This window comes from Manis pentadactyla, chromosome 15 (assembly GCF_030020395.1).
Source record: "Manis pentadactyla isolate mManPen7 chromosome 15, mManPen7.hap1, whole genome shotgun sequence".
Taxonomy (NCBI): Eukaryota; Metazoa; Chordata; class Mammalia; order Pholidota; family Manidae; genus Manis; species Manis pentadactyla.
The window spans coordinates 60,888,366-60,910,653 of NC_080033.1; the positions used below are offsets into that span (position 1 = coordinate 60,888,366).

General features: G+C 36.2%; 1 protein-coding gene across 3 annotated transcripts in view; it reads right to left on the bottom strand.

Moving 5' to 3' along the window:
* GLG1 (golgi glycoprotein 1) overlaps nt 1-22,288 on the bottom strand; it is a 187,722-nt gene that overhangs the window by 51,564 nt on the left and 113,870 nt on the right. For all 3 annotated transcript variants that reach the window (XM_057492773.1, XM_057492774.1, XM_036926969.2), the window contains exons 2-4: nt 16,538-16,570; nt 7,207-7,293; nt 2,765-2,980 (exon numbers count right to left, since the gene is read on the bottom strand). In XM_057492773.1, coding sequence (XP_057348756.1) covers nt 2,765-2,980; nt 7,207-7,293; nt 16,538-16,570 — 336 coding nt within the window. The remainder of the gene's footprint in view (nt 1-2,764; nt 2,981-7,206; nt 7,294-16,537; nt 16,571-22,288) is intronic.

Consider the following 22,288-nt stretch of genomic DNA (forward strand, 5'->3'; position numbering starts at 1 on the left):
TTTTCATTCACTGTAACATTAGATGGTTTTTTCAAATAAAAATATTTCAGGAATTATCAGTTCTCCACGTTTCAGCTTTTCATTTCAGTCCATCTGAGTTATATAACTGAAATTTATGTAAATATTTGCCAGAGAAGACTATATGCCTAACTACTGACGACTATGAATGAAAGCAAAGGAGGTAAACTACATACCAGCAAATTATCTATAAGAGAATTACTTAGGTTAAAAAAAATTATTAATACCTGGCCTTGACATATGAATAACAAATGATCCTGTAAATGGATCTACAATGAATTTTTAAAATTCTATTGTGAAGAGCAAGTGTCTGTCTTAAAACTACTGCTAGTATGTGCTGATCAGTTTTTAGCAGTTTGATAGGTAATATCTCCCCCACCGACATTTACCTTGTTCTTTTCTTTTTAAAGAACAGAGTATGATAACACCTATCTCAGGAAGGGAGGCAAAAACTTCCTCTCTGTTATAATTTCAATGCTTTTGGTGTCTTCTATGACTTACCTCAAAGAAAGAGAATGTCTGAATTATTCAAAGTAGTTGGTTGTAAGAAGGGATAGTAAAATCATTTTACTACTGAGTGACAAGAATAATAGTAGTAATGTGGCACATGTCCACAATTAAGTTCCTGTACTGAATGACACATTTTACTTTCCCTTCAGGTAATGCAAATATTTTACACTTTTACTTTTTAGAGCTCTAACAATATTTATTTAGAAAATTCTAAAGGTTTTATTTATAGCTTTTCTTCTAAAATTTATTTATATTAACAATTTGAAAACCATCATTACAGTTTTGAAATCATGACATTCTATGTTTATACAGAGGCAGGGTACAGATTAACCATGACCGCTTTCCTCTAACCTTTGGAAGAGGTCAGTTCAAAGTCAGTCACAAAAGAGTTTGCAAGCTTGGGTGGCAAATTTGAAATTGATGAGCCTGGTCAGAAGCTGGTTCACTAATTTTCAGGATAGTTTTCATATCTAAAATAACTAGCTTCAGAGAAGTAAACTATAGTTAAAAAAGGCCAAGCAGAGATAAGGTCATGCCTCCCTCATCTGTAACCTGCCTACAGCACTAGAGTGGATTATAGAGGAAGGAACATGCTTTTTCAGAAGTGTAGACATGAGTCCATTTTACTGTCCCCAAAATAGAAGCAAGCCTTTGATGCTAGCATGGGTGCCTGGTATAGACAGAAATTCACCTAACTGGAAGGTATAGCAAAAGACAAAATGCAAAAATGTGTATTTTGATGGCTCACAGAAACATTTTTTGTTATTTTAACAAAGCTGAAGAACAACAAAGCTGAAGAACAATCTGTCTTTGTGTGCTAGCAGTATTTTCTGCAGTCGTTTCAGTCATTGTAGACTTAGTAACTCATACATGTAGATGAAAGGAGGTTTTACATTGACAGCTCAAGATTGCTAGTGGGAAACTATCCAGCGATTATCTTGGTGTTCAACAAGAAAGAAATACTACAAAGAGAGGTGAATTACAACAATCTGTTCTCCAGCATGGACCCCTAATCACAAATACGAAAAAGTGTCATCACTGATTCCTCAAAAGTGTATCTGGAACACTTACATGGAGATTTTAAGAAGAATGAGGTTTGGAACTGGATATAATTTCCAATACCCTAAATAAAGTCAAAGGAGCTTCCTGAACTATGAGGGTAACCTTATGTGATTTTGTGCCATTTCTGTGTCTGTGGGAAGGAAAAATTCTGCTTTCTTAAAACTACCTGAAAGTTGTATACCAAGCTCACAGTGCCCTCAAGACTGACACAGAGAGGCCCTGTGAAAGGACAAGCCCTGTGTTGGTACGAAGGAAAGGGTATTTGGTGACAGTCAGACAATAACCAGGAAGTTTGTGCATAGTTCTGGCACTCCAACCCCACGCCTGCTTTGCCAGTGACGGAAGCCAGCAAACCATGATGCAATAGACAAACAGAGGCAAAGAGACAAATGGTTTTTATTTTCCAGCATATTTCCTGAACAAATTAATGAGTGGTGGCAATTAATACTTAATGCCATACATATGTCTCAGACTACCTCTTCCACTGGCATCTGTTACATCTCAGGAATTTCTTTCATTTTTGCTGAGCAAAGAAATTCAGAGTTAATCTGGCCAAACCTCCACTGTGACCTTCCAGACAACAGACCAACAAGAACAAAAATAAGGTCAGATATAATTAAGCAAGAAGAAAATAACTAGGTAGTTACTTTCTTTCCTCTTTACTCAAACTAGTTCTTCTGAGATGAAGATAACAGTATATCACAATTAGAGTACCTTTCTTCTGACAAGTTAGAATACCTTCATTTATCTTAAAACTTTCCTAATATTTAAGTATCTTCTTTTGTACTGGTGTGCTTACTAAGTAATAGGGCAACAGTGAGGTATATGCAAAGAAAGGTTAGAAACTCTTGTCTCTCCTAATCCAAATACTTTGACCATGACTACAAAATACTTTGCCAGAGGAACACTGTATGTTACCAGCAATTCATTAAGTACTTTGAAGACAACACTACTTGTACTAGATTTTAATTCTTCTTCTCCATACAGTTCTGAAACATTTTGCTACAAACAGATGAAATGCACTCAAAGGTCAACTAGATTTAGATCTTGGGGCTGTCTGGACTTCAACTTTAAGGCCAACTCCAGCCCTAAATTTTTCCCATGCCAGTTATACAGAGCTTTTCATTCATTAAGTTCATAGGACCCCCTCTGGTGAAGCCAGTGTAACACATACCTTTTCTCCAAGCCGAATGCTGCCACATTTCAGAATGTTGATATCATTTTTGCAGTCATCCATGAAGCCACAGATTAGACGGTAATCACTGAAAATGATAGCCGTCATCTTGGTGATATACTGGTGACACTGGTACTCAGTGATGTTTCCTCGGTGATCCACCAGGCAGGAAACCAAGTAACCTTTTCCAACTGGTTCATCAGCACATTCTTTTATCTGTTCAAAACAAAGTAGCTATTTTACACAAGCATTCTATTTTCATATCAAACAACCTTTACAAGAGAATGTCTGATATTTTCGTGTTGATTTCTCATCTCTATTCTTGAGAGAAAAAGAAGAAAACACCTAGAAATACATTTGTTTTAAAGAAAATAGCATATCATACCTACTCAGATTGTTGTGTCCTCTAGAAAATACCTAGGAAACTGATTAATGTGTCTTGCAAGAAAACATAAATACAGACAAATATTTAGGTAGAACGCATGCCTAAAGGGAGTAAAATGAACTTTTTTTTAAAACTCCAGCTTTATTGAGATATAATTTAACAAAGTTTTTAACATTTACAGCTTTAGAATGGTTCTGCTGAGATATCCCTATATCCATGCAAAGAATGCAATGGACAGTGAGGAGATTTATCTGGGAAATAGGTTTGGAAAACAGCTGCAGAACTGAGGACTAGTTGCACATCCTAAGTTAAGCTACACAGCAAACTATTACTGTTAGGTAAACTTAATGGTTAAGGGGAGGGAAGAGGAGAGGCATAATATTACTTCTTGACATGACATCAATGGGTTCTAAATTAACTATGGATTTGGACATGTGTTTTTGAAGTTAGTAGAATCCCAGCTTCACCACACTGTGGTCTGGATAAGAAACATGTTTAAAACAACATTCAGAGCAGTCTAGCAATAAGTTTGGGAATGGGAAGGCCACTGCAAATCAAATTTGAGTGGTTTAGACATATGATCTAGTGGATCAAGCACAGAGTGATTCTGCATGGTCAGTGTTCCTACAAAGTGCATCCCAAACCACAAGTGCTAATGAAGCAAACTTGCAAAAAAATTGCTAGGTCTCAGGAATAAAAAATTGAAATTTACTTATAGATTTTTAAGCCTGAATTATAAAGCAGAGGTTATTTGGAAAAAGCCTATTACAGTCAGAGAAATTAAAAACAAACAAAAATGACAGTTTCGACAAGAAGGACCCAAATGTAAATATTTATTTTTAATATAAATGAAAAGGGAAATGTTTTTTTTTTTAAACCAATAGAGGTTTTTTTTAAACCTTCTCCATTAAATGCCACCTATCATAAATATGTACACAGGGCAAAACAAATATAATCTCCTTTTCCAAAAGGCGCCAAGTGAAGAATCTACCATACACTAATTTTTCTATAGGCCACTGGGTCTCATCATGTCTAATTCCAGTATCAAATCTAGCCCAAGCAAAAGACTCAGTTCAAGACAGAAAACTGTCTACTTTTCAAGAAGCAAACTTGGGAATTTTAAGTATAAATTGGCTCACACTGGCTTCAAGAGGCAGCAGAGATCTTCAACAGTCAAGACGGATGCAATTCTTTCAGCTTAACCTTGAGCTCTTTTTTTGTGATGCCTAAGAGGACCATGAATGTATTTCCAGAAAGAAAAAAAAAAATTTTTTTTTTTTGAGCAAAAAAGAGTTAAGTTTTGGCAGTGAAAGGAAGAACAGCTGCTTAAAATTCTCAGCATCTATAACTGAACCACTGGAAAACCCTGTGTAATAAAACAAGACTAGTGCAGACACCTGGGTTTTTTTTTAATCAATCAAGTAGAGTATTCATACTGGTTCTAATACTGGGCAATAAACAGTTTAAAAATCTGAAGAAAATACAAGAGTACATTCTGAACTGGAGCCTTAATGAGAAATTAAATGGATATTTAGCTTTTTTCAGTTAAGAATTTACTGAAATGTAGAGATACTGTACCTATTTGTATTTCAGTTCACAATAGGGTGTAATGTTTGAATTATTAGTTCATAAATTATTAGTTCATACTTTTTTAAACCATTTTACTGGATAGAAGGTTATGACAGAAGGAAAATTTCTAAGATTAATGGCAGAAAAACAGCATTAAATCATTACGATATGATTACAAGTAATATATTTTGGTCATTCTTGACTAGTATTTGTCATATTTCTCAGATATATTTGGCTTTCATCCATGGTTCCTGAAAATGCTTCAGAGCCATAAAAGTGAAATTGGTATGTTATGTTAATGGAGAGACCTGAAACCTGACCCCTACCTAAGAGCAGGGACTGGTAGCCAGGGGGACCAACCATGTGATTAGTGGGTACTTTGAGTCCCCCAACCCATGGGAGGAGAGGACAAAGGAGCTGGAGGTTGAATCATCCAATGGCTTAATTGATCATGACTACGCAATGAAGCCCTCACAAAACCTCAAGGGAAGGGCACTTTGCTCCATTTTGCATCCTGCTTTCTATGAGAGTTTCCATGCTTAGGGAACCAGACACTTCCATGTGCCACTAAGCCAGGCCCCAAGGTCACCAGGATAAAAAGATCCTGTTTGGAACCTTGCCCTGTGTTCTCTCTTCATCTGTCTAGTAAGCTGTATCATTTAAATATCCTTCATTAAACTGGTAAACATGTTTCCCTGAGTTCTGTGAGCTGCTCTAGCAAATTGGAACCTAACAGGGAGGTCATTGGAACCACTAATCTATATAGCCAGTCAATCAGAAGCATGGGTAACAAGCAGCCTGGGGCCTGCAACTGGCATCTAAAGTGGGGGATGGAGGGCAGTCTTGTAGGATGGAGTCCTTAACCAGGCGAATCTGGTGCTGTTTCATGGTACATGGTATCAGAACTGAGTTGAATTCTCTGACACCCTGATGGTGTTTGAGACTGCTTGGTGTTAAGCATAGGAAAAGCTCCTCCTCCATAGGAAAACACAGTGGAACTGGGTCCAGAAACCCAGAGTTGGTGTCAGAATAGTGGGATTTTCTAGAAAATCATGTAGAGTAAATAAATAGTTTCTTTTGCAGTTTGCAGATATTCTTGTGGTGTTTTTCCTCCCTGGATGTAGGATTCCAAAATTAAAAAGAAGATAGGAGGGAGATACAGAATAAAATGTCATGTTGGTATCTATGTTCTTCCCGATACTTAATTTTCCTAACTCCAGTATAACCTTTCTCTAGGGAGGGAGAAGTGCCCACGTTACTTGAATCTTTTATAAAACCACTACGCCCCAAACAGTTCCAAGAAGGCCATCATTATATAAACATTATAAGAAAGCCAGCTTTATAAGTATATAAATACAAACAAACATTACATAAAAGCCAGAAAGAGTGAAATTATTCTGATGAATCTGCATATACTATGAGCTGGATTTCCACATGGCAATAAAATGGTATGTACAGTCAGTCATATAACTAGCTAAGGGAATTTGAATACTAAAGCTAGAAGCTGAAGATCAATGTTTCAAAAATACGCTATTCTATTCTGGAGGTAAATATAAAGAAAGGTCACTGCTTAAGAGAACAAAATATACCTGGATTCAGTATTACAAGGTTTGAGGAAGAGAACAGGCTCTAAAACAGGGAACATTAAGGGAGGAACACAAGCTGAGGGCTTATCTGGTTGTAGTAGGGTCCTCCTGAGGAGCTCAGGAGAAAGTGGTCCTGACTTAAATCATTAGTAGGGTGTCTGAGGGCAGATTTACATGTTGCAAGATCTATGATTATTAACTTTGAGGTGGAAAAATAGCAACTGCTTTGTGATCCTTATACTTCAGTAGGCAGAAATCTCTGGTTTTCTGGAATTGCTGTCACTAATTCCAAAAATAAAATAAAAAATTCAATACTACAACTTTTACTAATATTACTTGTCTATGCTGAGCAAAGAGAAATAACTGAAAATTTTCTCCAATTAGCATCTGTACAATACTATATATTTTCATTAATTATTTCTGTCTTTATACTCAATATCCATTTAAAATAATATATACAATCTTTTTACAATCATTTGAAATGTTAACTCCTATTATTTGAAGCATATGCCTCCATTGTTCAGTTGATTCAGCTGCAAAGCCAAAACACTTAGGAGTGTTTTTAAGTCTCCTGTGAAGCTACTCTGATATGCCTCACACATAAGCAGACTGTAAATGTGTGGGAGCAGCTCTGATGACAGAATCGGCTGTAGTCTCTGTTTGGGAAACAGCAAAGCACAATTTCCAACCTGTATGAATCAGTAACACCCTGCCATAAACGCAGGTGAATGTTAACAAAAAGAACTTTAATTACGTGCCCCTTGGCCTATCTCTCAACCAATACAGATGTGAATTCTAAGTAAAGTAACTCAATCAGACAGGGTCTGATTAATGGTCTGGTCAACAGATGTAATTTTCTCTTCTAAGCCATTAAATACCCACAAAATTCTTTCACAACCTACCTCTGATATGGTAGACTTGCAAACCTCTCTGGCCACAGATTCAAATTTGGGATCTGTAGTTAGGTTCAGTTTATAATTCCACAACAACTAGGTACAAGAGAAACAAACAAACAAATAAAAAACTCCTGTTAGAATAGTGTGAAACTTATCATCAATGGTTATTATAAACAACAGTGATAAAGATCCATTGTGAAGTCAGGTAAAGAAAGCATGCTCACGCTTCAGTTAATGAACAGAAAAGTACTAAATGTCATTGAATTTATAGATAAGAGGAGAAAAATGTGCAAACAAAATAAAATACTACCAGTCAGACGTAATTTTTTTAACTTATGGACAATTTTTTTTAATCAAGAGAAAAATTAAAATTCTTGATAAGGTTTTCAAAGAAAACAAACACACTGTATAAGCTAAATTCTGCTTAAACCAAAGTCTAACTTAGAAGCTTAGATTTGTGAGGTTTAGTCACAAATTACACAATCAACAGTGCTTTCACAGATCAATTTTATGAAGAGTGTAATTTCCAGGCATATGTATCTTCACTCCTTTTGAAATTATTGACTTGACACATATACCATAAGGTCTACTTCACATAACTGTTTCAGCATTTTTAAAATGAAATATCTAAAGCCATTATTATTCTCAGGTGAGGGCTGAATATTACTTTATCTTTGTAGCTTCAGTTAAAAAATTTCAATGCATGATCCAACTTCAGAAAAGTAGCAAAAATGAGCCCTTATACTCTGCTCAGATGCAAAGACAGAGCAGGAGCTTTGTATGACATAGAACACAAGGAGATTTTTGAGGGTGGAAGCATGGTTTACAAGCCTTTCTCTGCTGTACTCTCTAAGACTAAAGAATACAATCAATCATTCACTCATTCACTCAAACATCTGCTTAGTACTTTTTTTTATGATGTACTATGCACAGTCTCATCTCAAGGTCTTCATTGGCTATTACAGGAAACAGAAGCTAATGTCTGAGTATACAGTATGATGGGAACTGAGGGATAAAACAGGAGAAGAGAGACAAAGACTGTCCAGTGATGGCTACGGTCAACGGCAGGTAGTGTGATTACATATTTGGTTAACGGCATTACAAGATGCCACTGCAAAAAAGGGGAGGAGTATCCAGGCTACAAGGCGGCATTTGGTCAGGGATGGTTTACCAGAGAAAGTGCTAAGATGAAACCTGAAAGTTTAGCAGCAGTTAGCTATAGTAAAGGGGTAAGGAGAAGACTAAGTAAATGAAACAGTGTGCGTGGAAGTTCTCCCTGATGGGAAGTAGGGTGTGAGAGGATCTCAAAGTCCAGTGAAGGACTCTGGAGAGGCACTCCATATAGTCCAGACCATAAAGTCCTTGTAAGCCATGTCTGAACTTTAGCCCAAGAGTAATAGAGTGTCCCTGAAGAGAAAGTAAGGGAAATATTTGTTGAATAGAACCACAATGGGTTAACATCTCACACCAGTCAGTATGCCCACTATCCAAAAGACAAGAAATAACAAGTGTTGGCAAGGATGTGGAGAAATGGGAACCTTCCTACACTGTTAGTGGGAATATAAATTGGTACAACTACTGTGGAAAGCAGTACGGAGGTTCCTCAAAAAACTAAAACTACAAATACCATTCAACCCAGTAATTCCACTTCTAGGAATTTACCTGAAGAAAACAAAATCCTTTATTTGAAAAGATATATGTACCCCTATGCTTATCGCCACATTATTTTCAATAGCCAAGATATGGAAGCAACCTAAGTGTCCATCAATAGATGAATGGATAAAGAAGATGTGGTATATATACACAATGGAATGTTACTCAGCCATAAAAAGAAAAGAAATGCTGCCATTTGCAATAACATGGATGGTTCTAGAGGGTATTAGGCTCAGTGAAATAAGCCAGGCAGAGAAAGACAAATACCATATGATTTCACTTACCTGCAGAATACAAAAACAAAGCAAAACAGAATGAACAAAACAGCGGTAGACTATAGACACTGAGAAGTGACTGGTGGTTACCAAGGGGGAGGGGTTGGAGTTGGTGGGTGGAGAAGGTGAGGAGGATAAAAGGGCACAAAAATTCTCAACAATATAGGCTGGCCACAGGGATAGTTGTACAGCATGGAGAACATTCAATGATTCTGTAACATCTTTCTTTGTGGACAGTAACTGCACTAGAGGGGGTGAGGATTTAGTAATATGGGTAACGGGTAACTGTTGAACTACTGTGTTGTGTATCTGAAACCAATGTAAGATTGCTTATCAATGATACTTCAATAAAAAGAAATGAAAAAAAAAATTTGTTGAACAGATGAAAAGAACAAACATGATGACTGACAATTACAACCAACAGGATATATGAGGCCAACTGAAGAATGAGTATAGCAAAGACCAGTGGAACAGAATAGACAGTCCAGATATCAACCCAAGTATATATGGTCAATTGATATACAATAAAGGAGCCATGGATATACAATGGGGAAATAACAGCCTCTTCAACAGCTGGTGTTGGCAAAACTGGACAGCTACATGCAAGAGAATGAAACTGGATTACCGTCAAACTCCATACACGAAAGTAAACTCAAAATGGATCAAAGACCTGAATATAAGTCATGAAACCATAAAACTTTTAGAAGAAAACATAGGCAAAGCTCTCTTGAATATAAACACAATTTCTTCATGAACAAAAGCAAAAATGAACAAGTGGGACTATATCAAACTAAAAAGCTTCTTTCTGTACCGCAAAGGACACCATCAGTAGAACAAAAAGGCATCCTACAGTATGGGAGAATATATTCATAAATGACACATCGATAAGGGGTTGACATCCAAAATATACAAAGAACTCACGTACCTCAACAAATAAAAAGCAAATAATCGAATTAAAAAATGGGCACAGGATCTGAACAGACACTTCTCCAAAGAAGAAATTCAGGCCGAAAGGCACATGAAAAGATGCTCCACATGGCTAATCATCAGAGAAATGCAAATTAAAACCACAATAAGATATCACCTCACACCAGTTAGGATGGCCAACATCCAAAAGACAAAGAATAACAAATGTTGGTGAGGATGTGGAGAAAGGGGAACCCTTCTACATTGCTGGTGGAAATGTAAATTAGATCAACCATTGTGGAAAGCAGTATGGAGATTCCTCAAAAAACTCAAAATAGAAATATCATTTGACCCAGGAATTCCTCTCCTAGGAATTTACCCTAAGAATGCAGGAGCCCAGTTTCAAAAAGACAGATGCACCCCTATGTTTATCGCAGCACTTTTTACAATAGCCAAGAAATGGAAGCAACCTAAGTGTCCATCAGTAGATGAATGGATAAAGAAGATGTGGTACATATACACAATGGAATATTATTCAGCCATAAGAAGAAAACAAATCCTACCATTTGCAACAACATGGATGGAGCTAGAGGGTATTATGCTCAGTGAAATAAGCCAGGTGGAGAAAGACAAGTATCAAATGATTTCACTCATCTGTGGAATATAAGAATAAAGAAAAAACTGAAAGAAAAAAACAGCAGCAGACTCACAGACTCCAATAATGGACTAACAGTTACCAAAGGGAAAGGGACTGGAGAGGATGGGTGGGAAGGGAGGGATAACAGGAAAAAGGGGTATTATGATTAGCACACATAATGTAGGGGGGGAGGCATGGGGAAGGCAGTATAGCACAGAGAAGACAAGTAGTGATTCTATAGCATCTTACTATGCTGATGGACAGTGACTGTACTGGGGTATGTGGTGGGGACTTGATAATGGGGAATCTAGTAACCACAATGTTGTTTATGTAATTGCATATTAATGATACCAAAAATAAAATAAAATAAAATAAAACAACAACAACAACAACAAAAGAATGAGTATAGCAGAAGCTTTGTTCTAACTGAAAGAATTTCAGGCCTCTTGGCTCCTCAGAAGTAGAGATGTATCTAGTGATTCAAAAATCAAGGTTAGAATTTAGACAAATACATTTTACTATTATCTATGAATTAAAGCCTAGCATGAATTGGTCACTAAATGTCCTATTTTAAAATAAAAGCTACACTCTTGTTTTAAAATTCAGCATATTCTAATTCTGTGTGTACATCAAACCAAAGACAGATTAAAATAGTTCCTCTTTATTAAATGACTCATAGCTGACCCAATGCCATTTCTTTCATTTTATAAAGAAAAAGAAAAAGCTGCCTAACAGCTAGAGGATTTAAAGTAAACAGCAACAAATGTCAGAAAATTATAAATACAAACCACAGAACACTTTACTTTATCTAATTAAAAAACCCTCAGATGTCCTGTGATAGGTTGTAGTGGTAGGGTCAGTTTCACTGGGATCAATCCCCAGGTTTAAGAAGGGATTTTGTCAGTGAGGTAGACTGGGGTTCTTGGAGTACAAAGGTAGGAAGTACAGAAATGATAACTTCTGGGGATTACTCATAGCTCGTAATGGCTGAAGTTGTGTGTATGAAAGATGGGGAAGGGTGTGCAGGCAAGGGTCATATCACATTGAGTACTATGGCTCATTTTTAAAAATTTGAATTTTAAAGGAAATGGGAAGCTAATGGATAATTTTAATCAGAAAACTCAAAAGATCAACTCTGGTGAATTAGCGTAGATAAGGGCTAGATTGGGGAGGTTAGGGGACCAGTTAAAAGGCAAGAAATTGTTGGATGAGAGATAGGATGTATCTGAGTTATTTGGAATAATGACAAGACTTGGGTGTGGATAGTGAAGGAAAATTCCTCCTTCACAATCAAGCTCCTTGAAAGTATACTCTACAGCTCATTTTATCTATTTATACTCTTCCATTTACCCTTAAAAATTTTACATCAAAGCTATCTGCTTAGTCAAATAGTTCTATACAGGTAGTTTAAAAATCAAAACAAACATGCAGTTCCCTGCAAAATCCCCTCCTAAAGGTCTACCCACTCTCCAGAGACAAATACTTTAAATGTTTTAGCTTTTTCTTAGGATAATTACCTCCATACTTTTAAACTACTTAAACTGCTATTTCTTTAATTGTTAGTTTTACAAATTCTGCAAGATTCTTTAGATTAATATTATGGAAGGAATGCACTTAGACCCTTCCTCTTGATCGTAATCCTCCCATGTTGAATATTCAGTATTTACATTATAATATAAAAAACTATATATACTGAGCCATAGAGTATTGTTATTATTACATTTTTTCCTTCCAACTTTTAGTTTGTCATAGAGTTTTAACATTTATTTCATGGGCCTATTTTTCTATAAACCCATTACTAATTAACCCCACTCTCTTCATTACTAGAAAAGTAAATCTCTCAAAACATTCACATGTATCAGGTAATCTCTCAAGTGAGACCTTCCTCTTGGAGGAACATCTCCTGCTTTAAGCATCTTCCTGCTTCATCAGGACCGGATTTGTTCCCTAGGCCTTGCCACAGGTACCATCTTTCACCATCACCCTTAGACTTGCCTTTGCTTTTTTCTCTTATACCGATTCACTAATTACTGGATTCTTTATCTTTCTTGTCTTGGTGTTTCCCCTCATTTTGTTGAAACACATTCTCTAGTAGCCTTATGAGAAAACATGCATGAGTTGTAAATGTTCTGAACAATTGCATGTCTGAAATGTCTTTATTTTCTAATATCTTAACTGGATATCATTCTTCCTCAGAATTTTGAAAGCACTGATCATACTGTCTTCTAGCTTCCCGTAATGCAATTAAGTATAATATCATTCAAATTCCCAGTACTTTGATTATTCTTTTTCTCTCTGAAAGGTTTTGGAATCTTTTGTTTATTTTCAGGGTTTGGGTGTGGGTTATCATTCCCTCCATGATATGAGGTACTTCATAGGCACTTTAAATCTAGAAACTCATGTCCTTCAGTTCTTGGAAATTTTCTCACATTTTTCGTTCAACCTTTTTTTAAAGTCCTTAATATATGCCAGGCACTGTTCAAGACGACAATGAGCAAAAAAGGGAAAATCCCTGCCCTCAAGAAGTTTACATTTTATGAAGAAGAGAAAGATGCTATGCAAATGATAATATATTGGGTGATAAATGTTACAAAGAACAGTTGAGCTAAGACAAAAGAAAAGTGACTAGATTAGGGGTGCTACTTAATATAAGGGAGGACAAGGAAAATGAATATCCACAGAAAGGGAACTGTTCCATGAAGAACAGCATATTCAGAAGACCTAAGTCAGGTACACTGACTACTTGAGAGACAGCAAGGAGTCCACTACGGCTTAACTGGAGTTAGCACGGGGTAACAGTGGTAAAAAAAAGTCAGAGAGCAGGTACCTTGTATGTGCTGTCGGCCACAGTTAAGGACTTAACAAATTTAATCAGTGAGAAAAAAAGCTTTAGAGGTTTTGGGGCAGAGAGGTAAAATGATCCAACTTGTATGTTAGAGAAATTATTAAGGCTGTAGCATGGAGTACAGACTGTAGCAGGACAAGGGCAGAAGGAAGGTGACTATCTAGGAGGATATTATAGAAAGAAGTATAAGAGAGAACTGATAGTGATGGCTGGAACCAGGGAGGTAGTAGTGACAATAGTCAGATTCAGGACAGATTTCAAAAGCAGCAGCCACCAACCAGGTTGCTAGTAGAATGAATGTGGAATGTAAGAGGAAAGGAGGAATCATGGTTTTTGATTTGAATAATGGGAAGAAGAGAAGAACCAATGAGACTGGGAAGAGGTAGAAAATCAAGGGTTCCGTTCTAGAGATGACCATCATACAGAGTAGAAATGGGAAATCAGTAGTTGGAGACTGATATTCTGGAGAAAGATCTGAGCCGAATAAAAGACATGAACCACAAACTGTCAGCAGGACAGTGTCAACTGTTCCTCTTCAATGGGAGTCTTGGCAGCAATCTAAGTAGCCATCTGGAGGTATCCTTCTCCAGATGACAATTCAGGTGTGAGAACACAAGACTCACAATGGGCAATGAAAGGAGAGGCCTAGCCTAGAAATCTCATTCTCCATGGGAGCCAATATTGCATGTCTTGCAACAGTCCTCTAGGCATTGCTTTCAGGGTCCCTGCAAGGGACACACCCAGATACAAGGGTCACCACATTCAGGGGAGCCCTAAGTATGACACACCTATTGAATATTCATAATTAACTTACAGTTCTTCCCAGTCCTTACAGGTCTTACCAATTAGGGTCATTTATATCATAAGCAATACTTTTGTGAAATTTAGTTGAAATTTTACTCTTATCAGGTTACCAGGGAACTAAGTTACATAATTAATACCATAAAGAACGGGAAAGGGTTTTGTTAACCTTTTACTCACAGCGCTATTATGAGCTGCCAAAAACATTCTTTACATGGGTAGATATATATGCATTTCTTTTGAGTAAATACCTGGAAGTGAAATGGTTGTATCAAATACTATACTTATGTTCAACTTTGAAAGTACAGCTAACCCTTCAACAACACAGGGGATGGGGTGCTGAGCCCATGCACAGTCAAAAATCCACATGTAACTTTCGACTTCCCAAAAACTTAACTACTAGTAACTTAACTGATAGCCTACTGCTGACTGGAAGGCTTACTGGTAACAGAAAACAGCTGATTAAGACATATTCTGCATATGTGTTATATACTGTATTCTTACAATAAAGTAAGCTAGAGAAAAGTGTTTTTCAAATTATCACAAATCTCCAAAAAAATTTCCAATGTATTTATTGAAAAAAATCTGTGTATAAGTGGACCTGTGCAGTTCAAACCCATGCTGTTCAAGGGTCAACTGTAGTTACACAAATTTACATTATCACTACAGTTCACTGAAGTTCCCTTATTTCATATTCACATCAACATATTGAAACTGTCAGTCTTTTGAATTTAGCAAAATTCTATTGGTGAATGTACTAGTATCTCACTGAGATTTTAATTTCCACTTCCTGATTACTAATGAGGTTGAGCACCTTTTCATTTGTTTATACATCATTCAGGTAACATCTTTAAGACATGGGTGTTCAAGTATCTTATCCATTTTTCTTTCTTTCTTTTCTTATTAAAGGCTTATCCCAAATTTGTCCCCAAAAATAGATATGCTGTAATTTTATGGCATAATCTGTATTTTTTTTTAAATTCCAAACTATTTAAAATAAATAAGCAAAAACAGTTCACCCATTTACCCCACTCCCCACTCTCTGCCTCTGGCAACCACCAACTCTGTTCTCCGTATCTATGAGCTTCGGGTTTTTATTTTTTATTTATTTTTATGTTTTGGTTTCCACATATAAGAGAGATCACATTGTATTTGTCTCTGACTTATTTCAGTCAGCATAATGCCCGTGAGGTTCATCCAAGTTGTTGCAAATAGCAAGATTTAATTATTTTTTAATGGCTGAAAAATATTCCATTGTAGATATGTGCACCACTTCTTCTTTATCAATTCATCCACTGACGGACACTTAGGTTGTTTCCATATCTTGGCTATTGTAAATTATGCTACAATGAATATGAGGGTGCATGCATCTTTCTGAGTTAGTATTTTCATTTTCTTGGGATAAATACCCAGAAGTGGAACTGCTGGATCATTCTAACAGGTGTCAAGTGATATCTCACTGCAGTTTTGATCTGCATTCCCTGATGGATACTCTTGTGATTTTACTTTTAATCTTTGACCTATGTAGATCTTCCTTAGAATAAGGAGTCACCTAAGCAGTCAACGTGCTTCTCTGTTCTTGTAGTCTCCCATCCACGCTAACTTCTACATTGTTATAGAGTCATCTCTTACAGAATTGTCAGATATATTACTACTCTTAAGACCCAACTCAAGTATCATGTCCACTATTAAGTCTTTCCTGACATCAACCCATCTGAGCAAAATTCAGTTTTGTGTCCCCACTGCACTACTCCGTATAGGCTTTTACGAAAGCACACAGGACTTTCTGCACAGATCTGATTTCACATTAGTCTTTTAATGTTGTTAGGTTTTATATAATATGAAGATGCAAGAGTGTGTGTATGTGTGTATGTGTATAAAACTTTTAATATATTAATTACAGTTATCTCTGTAGCTCTTATCTGCTAACTCTAACACATGTCATGATAAAGCAGAGAAACAATTATTTTTATTTGATAGCTGTAAATTAAGAAAAATGTAAGCTTATTAGTTTGGTAGAACCTGCTGATTTCAACAACAGAGGGGTATTTGTAGATTCACCATGGCCCTTAAATGAGATTTATCATCTTGCTAAGATTAAGAGAATCTAAGGAGACATAATGCTTCCCAGAACAATAGGAAAAATGTTGCCAAATTTGTCATTATATATGAAAGCACATTACATATGAGAAGGTGAATTATGGAAAAATCCATACTTACATGATTGCAGTCTGAAGAAATTTCATTTTCAGGCTAAAAGGAAAAAATAGAAGAAATGTTGTTAAAAAAAAAGACAACTCAAATTTTCAAACATAACCAAAATAAACTCAAAACAAAAAATCTGAATATTCAACTGAATACATTTCTTCAATATTGGGAGTAAAATGGGCTTATGTATCTTTCAGGTCACTGGGGAGAAACATACCAGAAAAGTAGATGAGACATAATCCCTTCCCAATCAATGGGACAATCTCGAAATGGGGAAAGTGGAGAAGAATGTACTAAATAGATAAAGCAATAGCGACATAAGGATCCTTACATGACACTTCATAATTCTAAAAGCTAAAGAGGATCAGGTACAATATGGGTGTCCTTTTCTTAAAGAAAATTAGGTATCTAAAAAACAGACTTATTAAAAAGGGTAAAAATGGCTTGTCAAAGATTTAACGATTAGTCTCAGATCACCATTAGGGAAAGCTAGGTGATGGGTACACGGGACCTCTATATACTCTGTTTGTAACTTCATGAGTCTATAGCTAAAAACAGAAAGTTTTAAAAAACAGCAATTATATATGTATTCCCATTTGCTTTGTAAAGCCAGGTACATGTACCAGAGATAAAATGAACTTTCAATTCCATGATGAGAAAGGTAGACTAGGTTATGCCTAATACTGCATAGCTTTGTAATATTCAGTATCTTTGTTCATACTGTTAAGGGAGATACAACTGTAATAATAAAGCAAAATTTCCTTTGAGTTTCCATAGCATTCCAACCTGTTCAAATGAAGTGAACTCTGTGTGCCTATGAAATATGACCAGTGCAGACTGTAAAAAGTGTAATGTTCAAAATAAAAAGATTTTGCCATTCAAGGATAAAGGCAATAAAGAAAATAATCAATATTAACAAACAGTCACATGAAGCATCACTTCAGGAAGAAAAAGGTTTTTAGGGAACTAGTAACTCTACTGCAGGGTTTAGCAGGCATTAGTTCTAGTAAACAAACTCGTTTTTTTGTACTTATAAAATTATTACATTAAAACTGACTTTAATCAGATTGCTAGGTAATCATAAGATTATAACACACCACTTTCTCCTACTTGTCTAAGTAAAAACAGTTATTTTAATGCCTTTCAGAGTTTCAGAAATCAGTCTCCATACAACTGAGGTAGAGCAGGGTCACAGGACAAGCATCACAGTTAATTTTTCTTGCCTATGATGAAAAATGCCAAGAAATAAATAGTATATTAAGAACAAAACGGACTCCATCTTAAGGCTAAGATTCCATTTTAAAAACCAGGGAGTTGGGAGGTAAGATTCCTAACATATTTGATGGTAATCAGCCAATAACCTACCCTATCTTAAGGTAGGGCAAGCAGTCCATTTAAATGGTATGTTTGGACTATCTTGGAAAAGAACAGGATCAATAAAATCCTTGTGTTAAGTTTACCTTACAGAGTATCTAGAGGACTGACTATGGATAATGACATAATGTCTCTCACTGGAGATAGACATTGTGAGATCACATGTCAAGCCTAGCTCCCCCCAACCCCCACCCTCTACCCCATTCTTGAAAGCCTTAAAAGACAGAATCCTAAACTGAATTAGCACGCCTCCTCTCTGAGGTTGCCGGCATTCCCCTTTCTTCGAGTGTGTACTTTGCTTTAAATAAAGATGTCTTGCTGCTTAATTTACTGCATTTTGTCTCTGCGCTTTTCCAAACCTCTTGGGTTAAATAAATAAAGACCCCTTTTCTCAGTGGTAAATGTCTTTGTTACTTTGCTATTTCATTCCATTTTCCAGACTTAAAACACAAGTCTTCACTCTCTCTGTCCTACTTTAGATAAGTAGGGAAGGGCTACTGAGATCTCTGATTTGGGCTTGCAAGTTCCCATCAACTGGGTATAACCCAGACAGGACTGCAGCATGTTCGAACATGCTTTCAGTAGCCTGTCTGAAAATCTCTTTCTCTGCTTTGGAAAGTTCTCAGAACATAATCTCACTCCATCTAGTGCTCCGCGGCTCCCCCAGATCCTGGGTGGAAAGGGCTAAGTTCCCATGCCATGCAGATTCAAGTGGACACTTGACATCAGGTGACCCTGGTTTCAGGAGTTGGCAAGAGGTCTGCCCTATGCCCAGCAGGAGTTCAATGAACTTTCCTTTCCTCCTCTGCTCTTCCTTGCTCCCTACTGCCTGTGCGGTTGCTGCCATTCATTACTATTCTTACTTTAATGAATTCCTTCCTTATCTACACTAGTCTGACCTATTCAAGAATATTTTCTCCATCAGAGTCAAGAACCCTCCCCTGTACAGGTTGAGGTCTCACTTAGTGCGTAAGGAGAGACCTCTCCAGACCCAGCTGCCTGGCAACACAATGAGTTAATCTAGCTTAACTCTGTTTTCTCTACTTCAATTCCAAGTGCTCAATGTATCTCTTAACAGTTTATTAACAAGAAGTGGTTTATTTTGTTTAGACAATTTTCTACCATACGATCCTTTTACCTATCCCTTAAAGGTTGTTTCAATCAATGAGGAATTACAGTTATTTCTCAACCAAAGTACAAAGGCAATTAATATTACTATCATCTCTACTTCTATTCATTTCCGCTGAACAGTAACTTTGGATTAAAGAGGTATTCTTAAAAGAAATTCAGAGCATTGCAGAATTTTCAAAATAATGTAGTTCAATAAGATGTAAGTTACCCATGAAAAAAAAGTACTGTCATGTTTGCAGTTCACAGGACCTATATTAGCAAATCAATAATTGCTTTAATTGCTTATTTCCCTACAGTGGTAGACTAGATTATTTCCTCATTTTATGCTTCTCTTTTATAGAAAAATAAGTATTTGTGATTACAAGCATTTGAAATTTTAAGGGTGTTCATTATTTTTAAAAAAAACTGTATTAAACAAATAAAAATTTCAAAACATTTAAGTTACAAATGGTCATAGCTATGGTCTAATTTAGTAAATTTTACTAGTAAGTACAGAGTACTGTATCTTTTATGAAGGAATGACATAATTCACAGAAACACAAATAAACTGCAAATCTGGAGACCAGTGTTTGGTTATCTTCTCTTTTGTTGTCTTGATTTGCAATTGATAATAAATGGGTCTTATTTTTTTCTCTCTAGATTTAATTTTTCTACCCAGAAAGAAAAGATAACAGTACAGGAATGCCATTAAGAACAAGGCTATGATGTTAAGCCATTATGATTCATAGAACTGAGAAGTTAAAAAGAATTTCTAAGTGTAATTGCAAATAATTTCAGAAATTTAAGAGGGTCTTTAGAATCAAAGGATACTGCAGTGGTTCAAAGGAAGAGAACAGACTGCAAAACATAAATATAAAATATAAAATATAAAGTAGTATACCCAAACAGTGGGAACATGAATAATGCCAGCACAAATGAAGTCTAGAGAGAGTATAAAAAGAAAACGCTATGGTTTGAGTATTCAGCCATTTGACATAGATCGAAAGACAGACATATCAAGTAACAATAACAGATGTGGGTGCTGACGCGGGTTCGTTTCTCACACTGCATCACTGCTGTGATGTCCCAATCATACCACATAATCAGGCATAGTAGATCTATTTCTGCAAAACTGTAAATGCAGATAGGCTTGATTATCTTTTTTTAAAATTAAGGTATCATTGACATACAATCTTATGTTCAGGTTTCACATGAGCATAGGCTTGATTATCTTTAATCTTAGAAGAAGAGTATGGGGAATAAAATCTGGAATTACTGAAGTAGAATTAGGCTGAGGATTTTTTTCCTTTTGTTAGCAATCAGTGAACTAAAACTCTGGTATGATCCCAATAAATAAATCACAAGTAAATATTGAATAATTTTGATGTGTCCAAAATCATGCTAGGCATTGTGAGATAAAATGGTGAAGTCAAGCAAATCAAGCAAGAATAGGGCCTTGAGCTAGGCCTAAAAGATTAGACAAAAGAATGATTTTCAAAAACATGCAGGTTAGATGACTCCCTGGGACTCGGGAAGAAATAATAACAGTCTCTCTTTTTCAAAAAGTTTATCCTTTAATTTATAGTTTAGTATTTTTCTAATGTATGTGTTAGTTTTATTATTATTATTATTATTGTTTTTTTTGTAGATAATTATTTTTTATTGAAGGGTAGTTGGCACACAGTATTACATTACATTAGTTTCAGATGTACAACACAGTGATTCAACATTTATACACATGATAATTCTAGGTACCAGCTATCACCATACCAAGTCGTTACAATATTTTGACTATATTCCTTATGCTATACATTACATCCGGTTACTTATTTATTTTACAATTGGAAGTGTGTACTTTTTTTTTTTTTATTGTTTTGGTCGTGAGGGCATCTCTCATATTTATTGATCCAATGGTTGTTAACAACAATGAAATTCTGTATAGGGGAGTCAATGCTCAATGCACAATCATTAATCCACCCCAAGCCTAATTTTCGTCAGTCTCCAATCTTCTGAGGCATAACAAACAAGTTCTTACATGGAGAACGAATTCTCACATAGTGAATAAGTTACATGGTGAACAGGACAAGGGCAGTCATGACAGAAACTTTCGGTTTTGCTCATGCATTATGAACTATAAACAGTTCAAATATGAATACTCATTTGATTTTTATACTTGATTTATATGTGGATACCACATCTCTCTCTTTATTATTATTATTTTTAACAAAATGCCAAAGTGGTAGGTAGATATAAGATAAAGGTAGAAAACATAGTTTAGTGTTGTATGAGAGCAAATGTAGATGATCAGGTGTGTGCCTGTAGACTATGTGTTAATCCAAGCTAGACAAGGGCAATAAAACATCCACGTATGCAGAAGATTTCTCTCAGAACAGGGGGTGGTGACGTTCTAAGCCTCACCTCTGTTGATCCCCAATTTCTCACCTGATGGCCCCCCTGCGACTGTTTCTGTCTTAGGTTGTTCCTCCCTTGAGGAATCTTACCCATCTCTGGCTAACCAGTCATCCTCCGGGGCCATACAGGGAAATGTAAAGTTGGTAAGTGAGAGAGAAGCCATATTGTTTGAAAAGGTTAGCTTTTTACTTCTTTGCATATTTATGCCCTGTGGCTTCTATGCCCAGCATTTGTCTTGAGGTATCTTTACCACTTGGAGGAATTATGATACTCAGTAAATTCGATATGAGGCACGAATTCTTTTTAAGGGTTGTAATTAGGAAGGAAGAAGAAAAGCTATAGAAGTAGCAGGCGGAAGAAAACATGGGAAGATTGATTATTTCTTTGACATATCTTCTTGTAGAGTAACTTCAGCATGTATAGGTTTTAAGCTACTACCTAAACTGCGCGCACACATTAACATAATAGGAGTATAGTTACATAATCAAAGCATACCTGTAATTACCAGCCATCTCCAGTGACACCAAGAAAACCAGTTAGGCACCTTAGGCATTTGTGAAAACTTATCTATGATATGGTGGATATTGTCCAACTGAACTTGAACAGTCTGAGAGAAATCACACAAATTAAAACAACCCATTCCTGGGGAATGTTCACATCCCTTATGTTCTTTTAACAGTAAATAGTCTGTAGTTGTAAGATTTTGGAGCGCTACAATTTGCACTTCTCCTAATTCTTGATTGAGTTCCAACAGTATAGATCCAGTCAAATTTGTTGTTTTACTGTATGCACAGGCCAGCTTAGATATCTCCTTCCTCATTCCCATGGCAAGTCCAGGAACTGGTGGGATGAGTGCATCTACAGCTG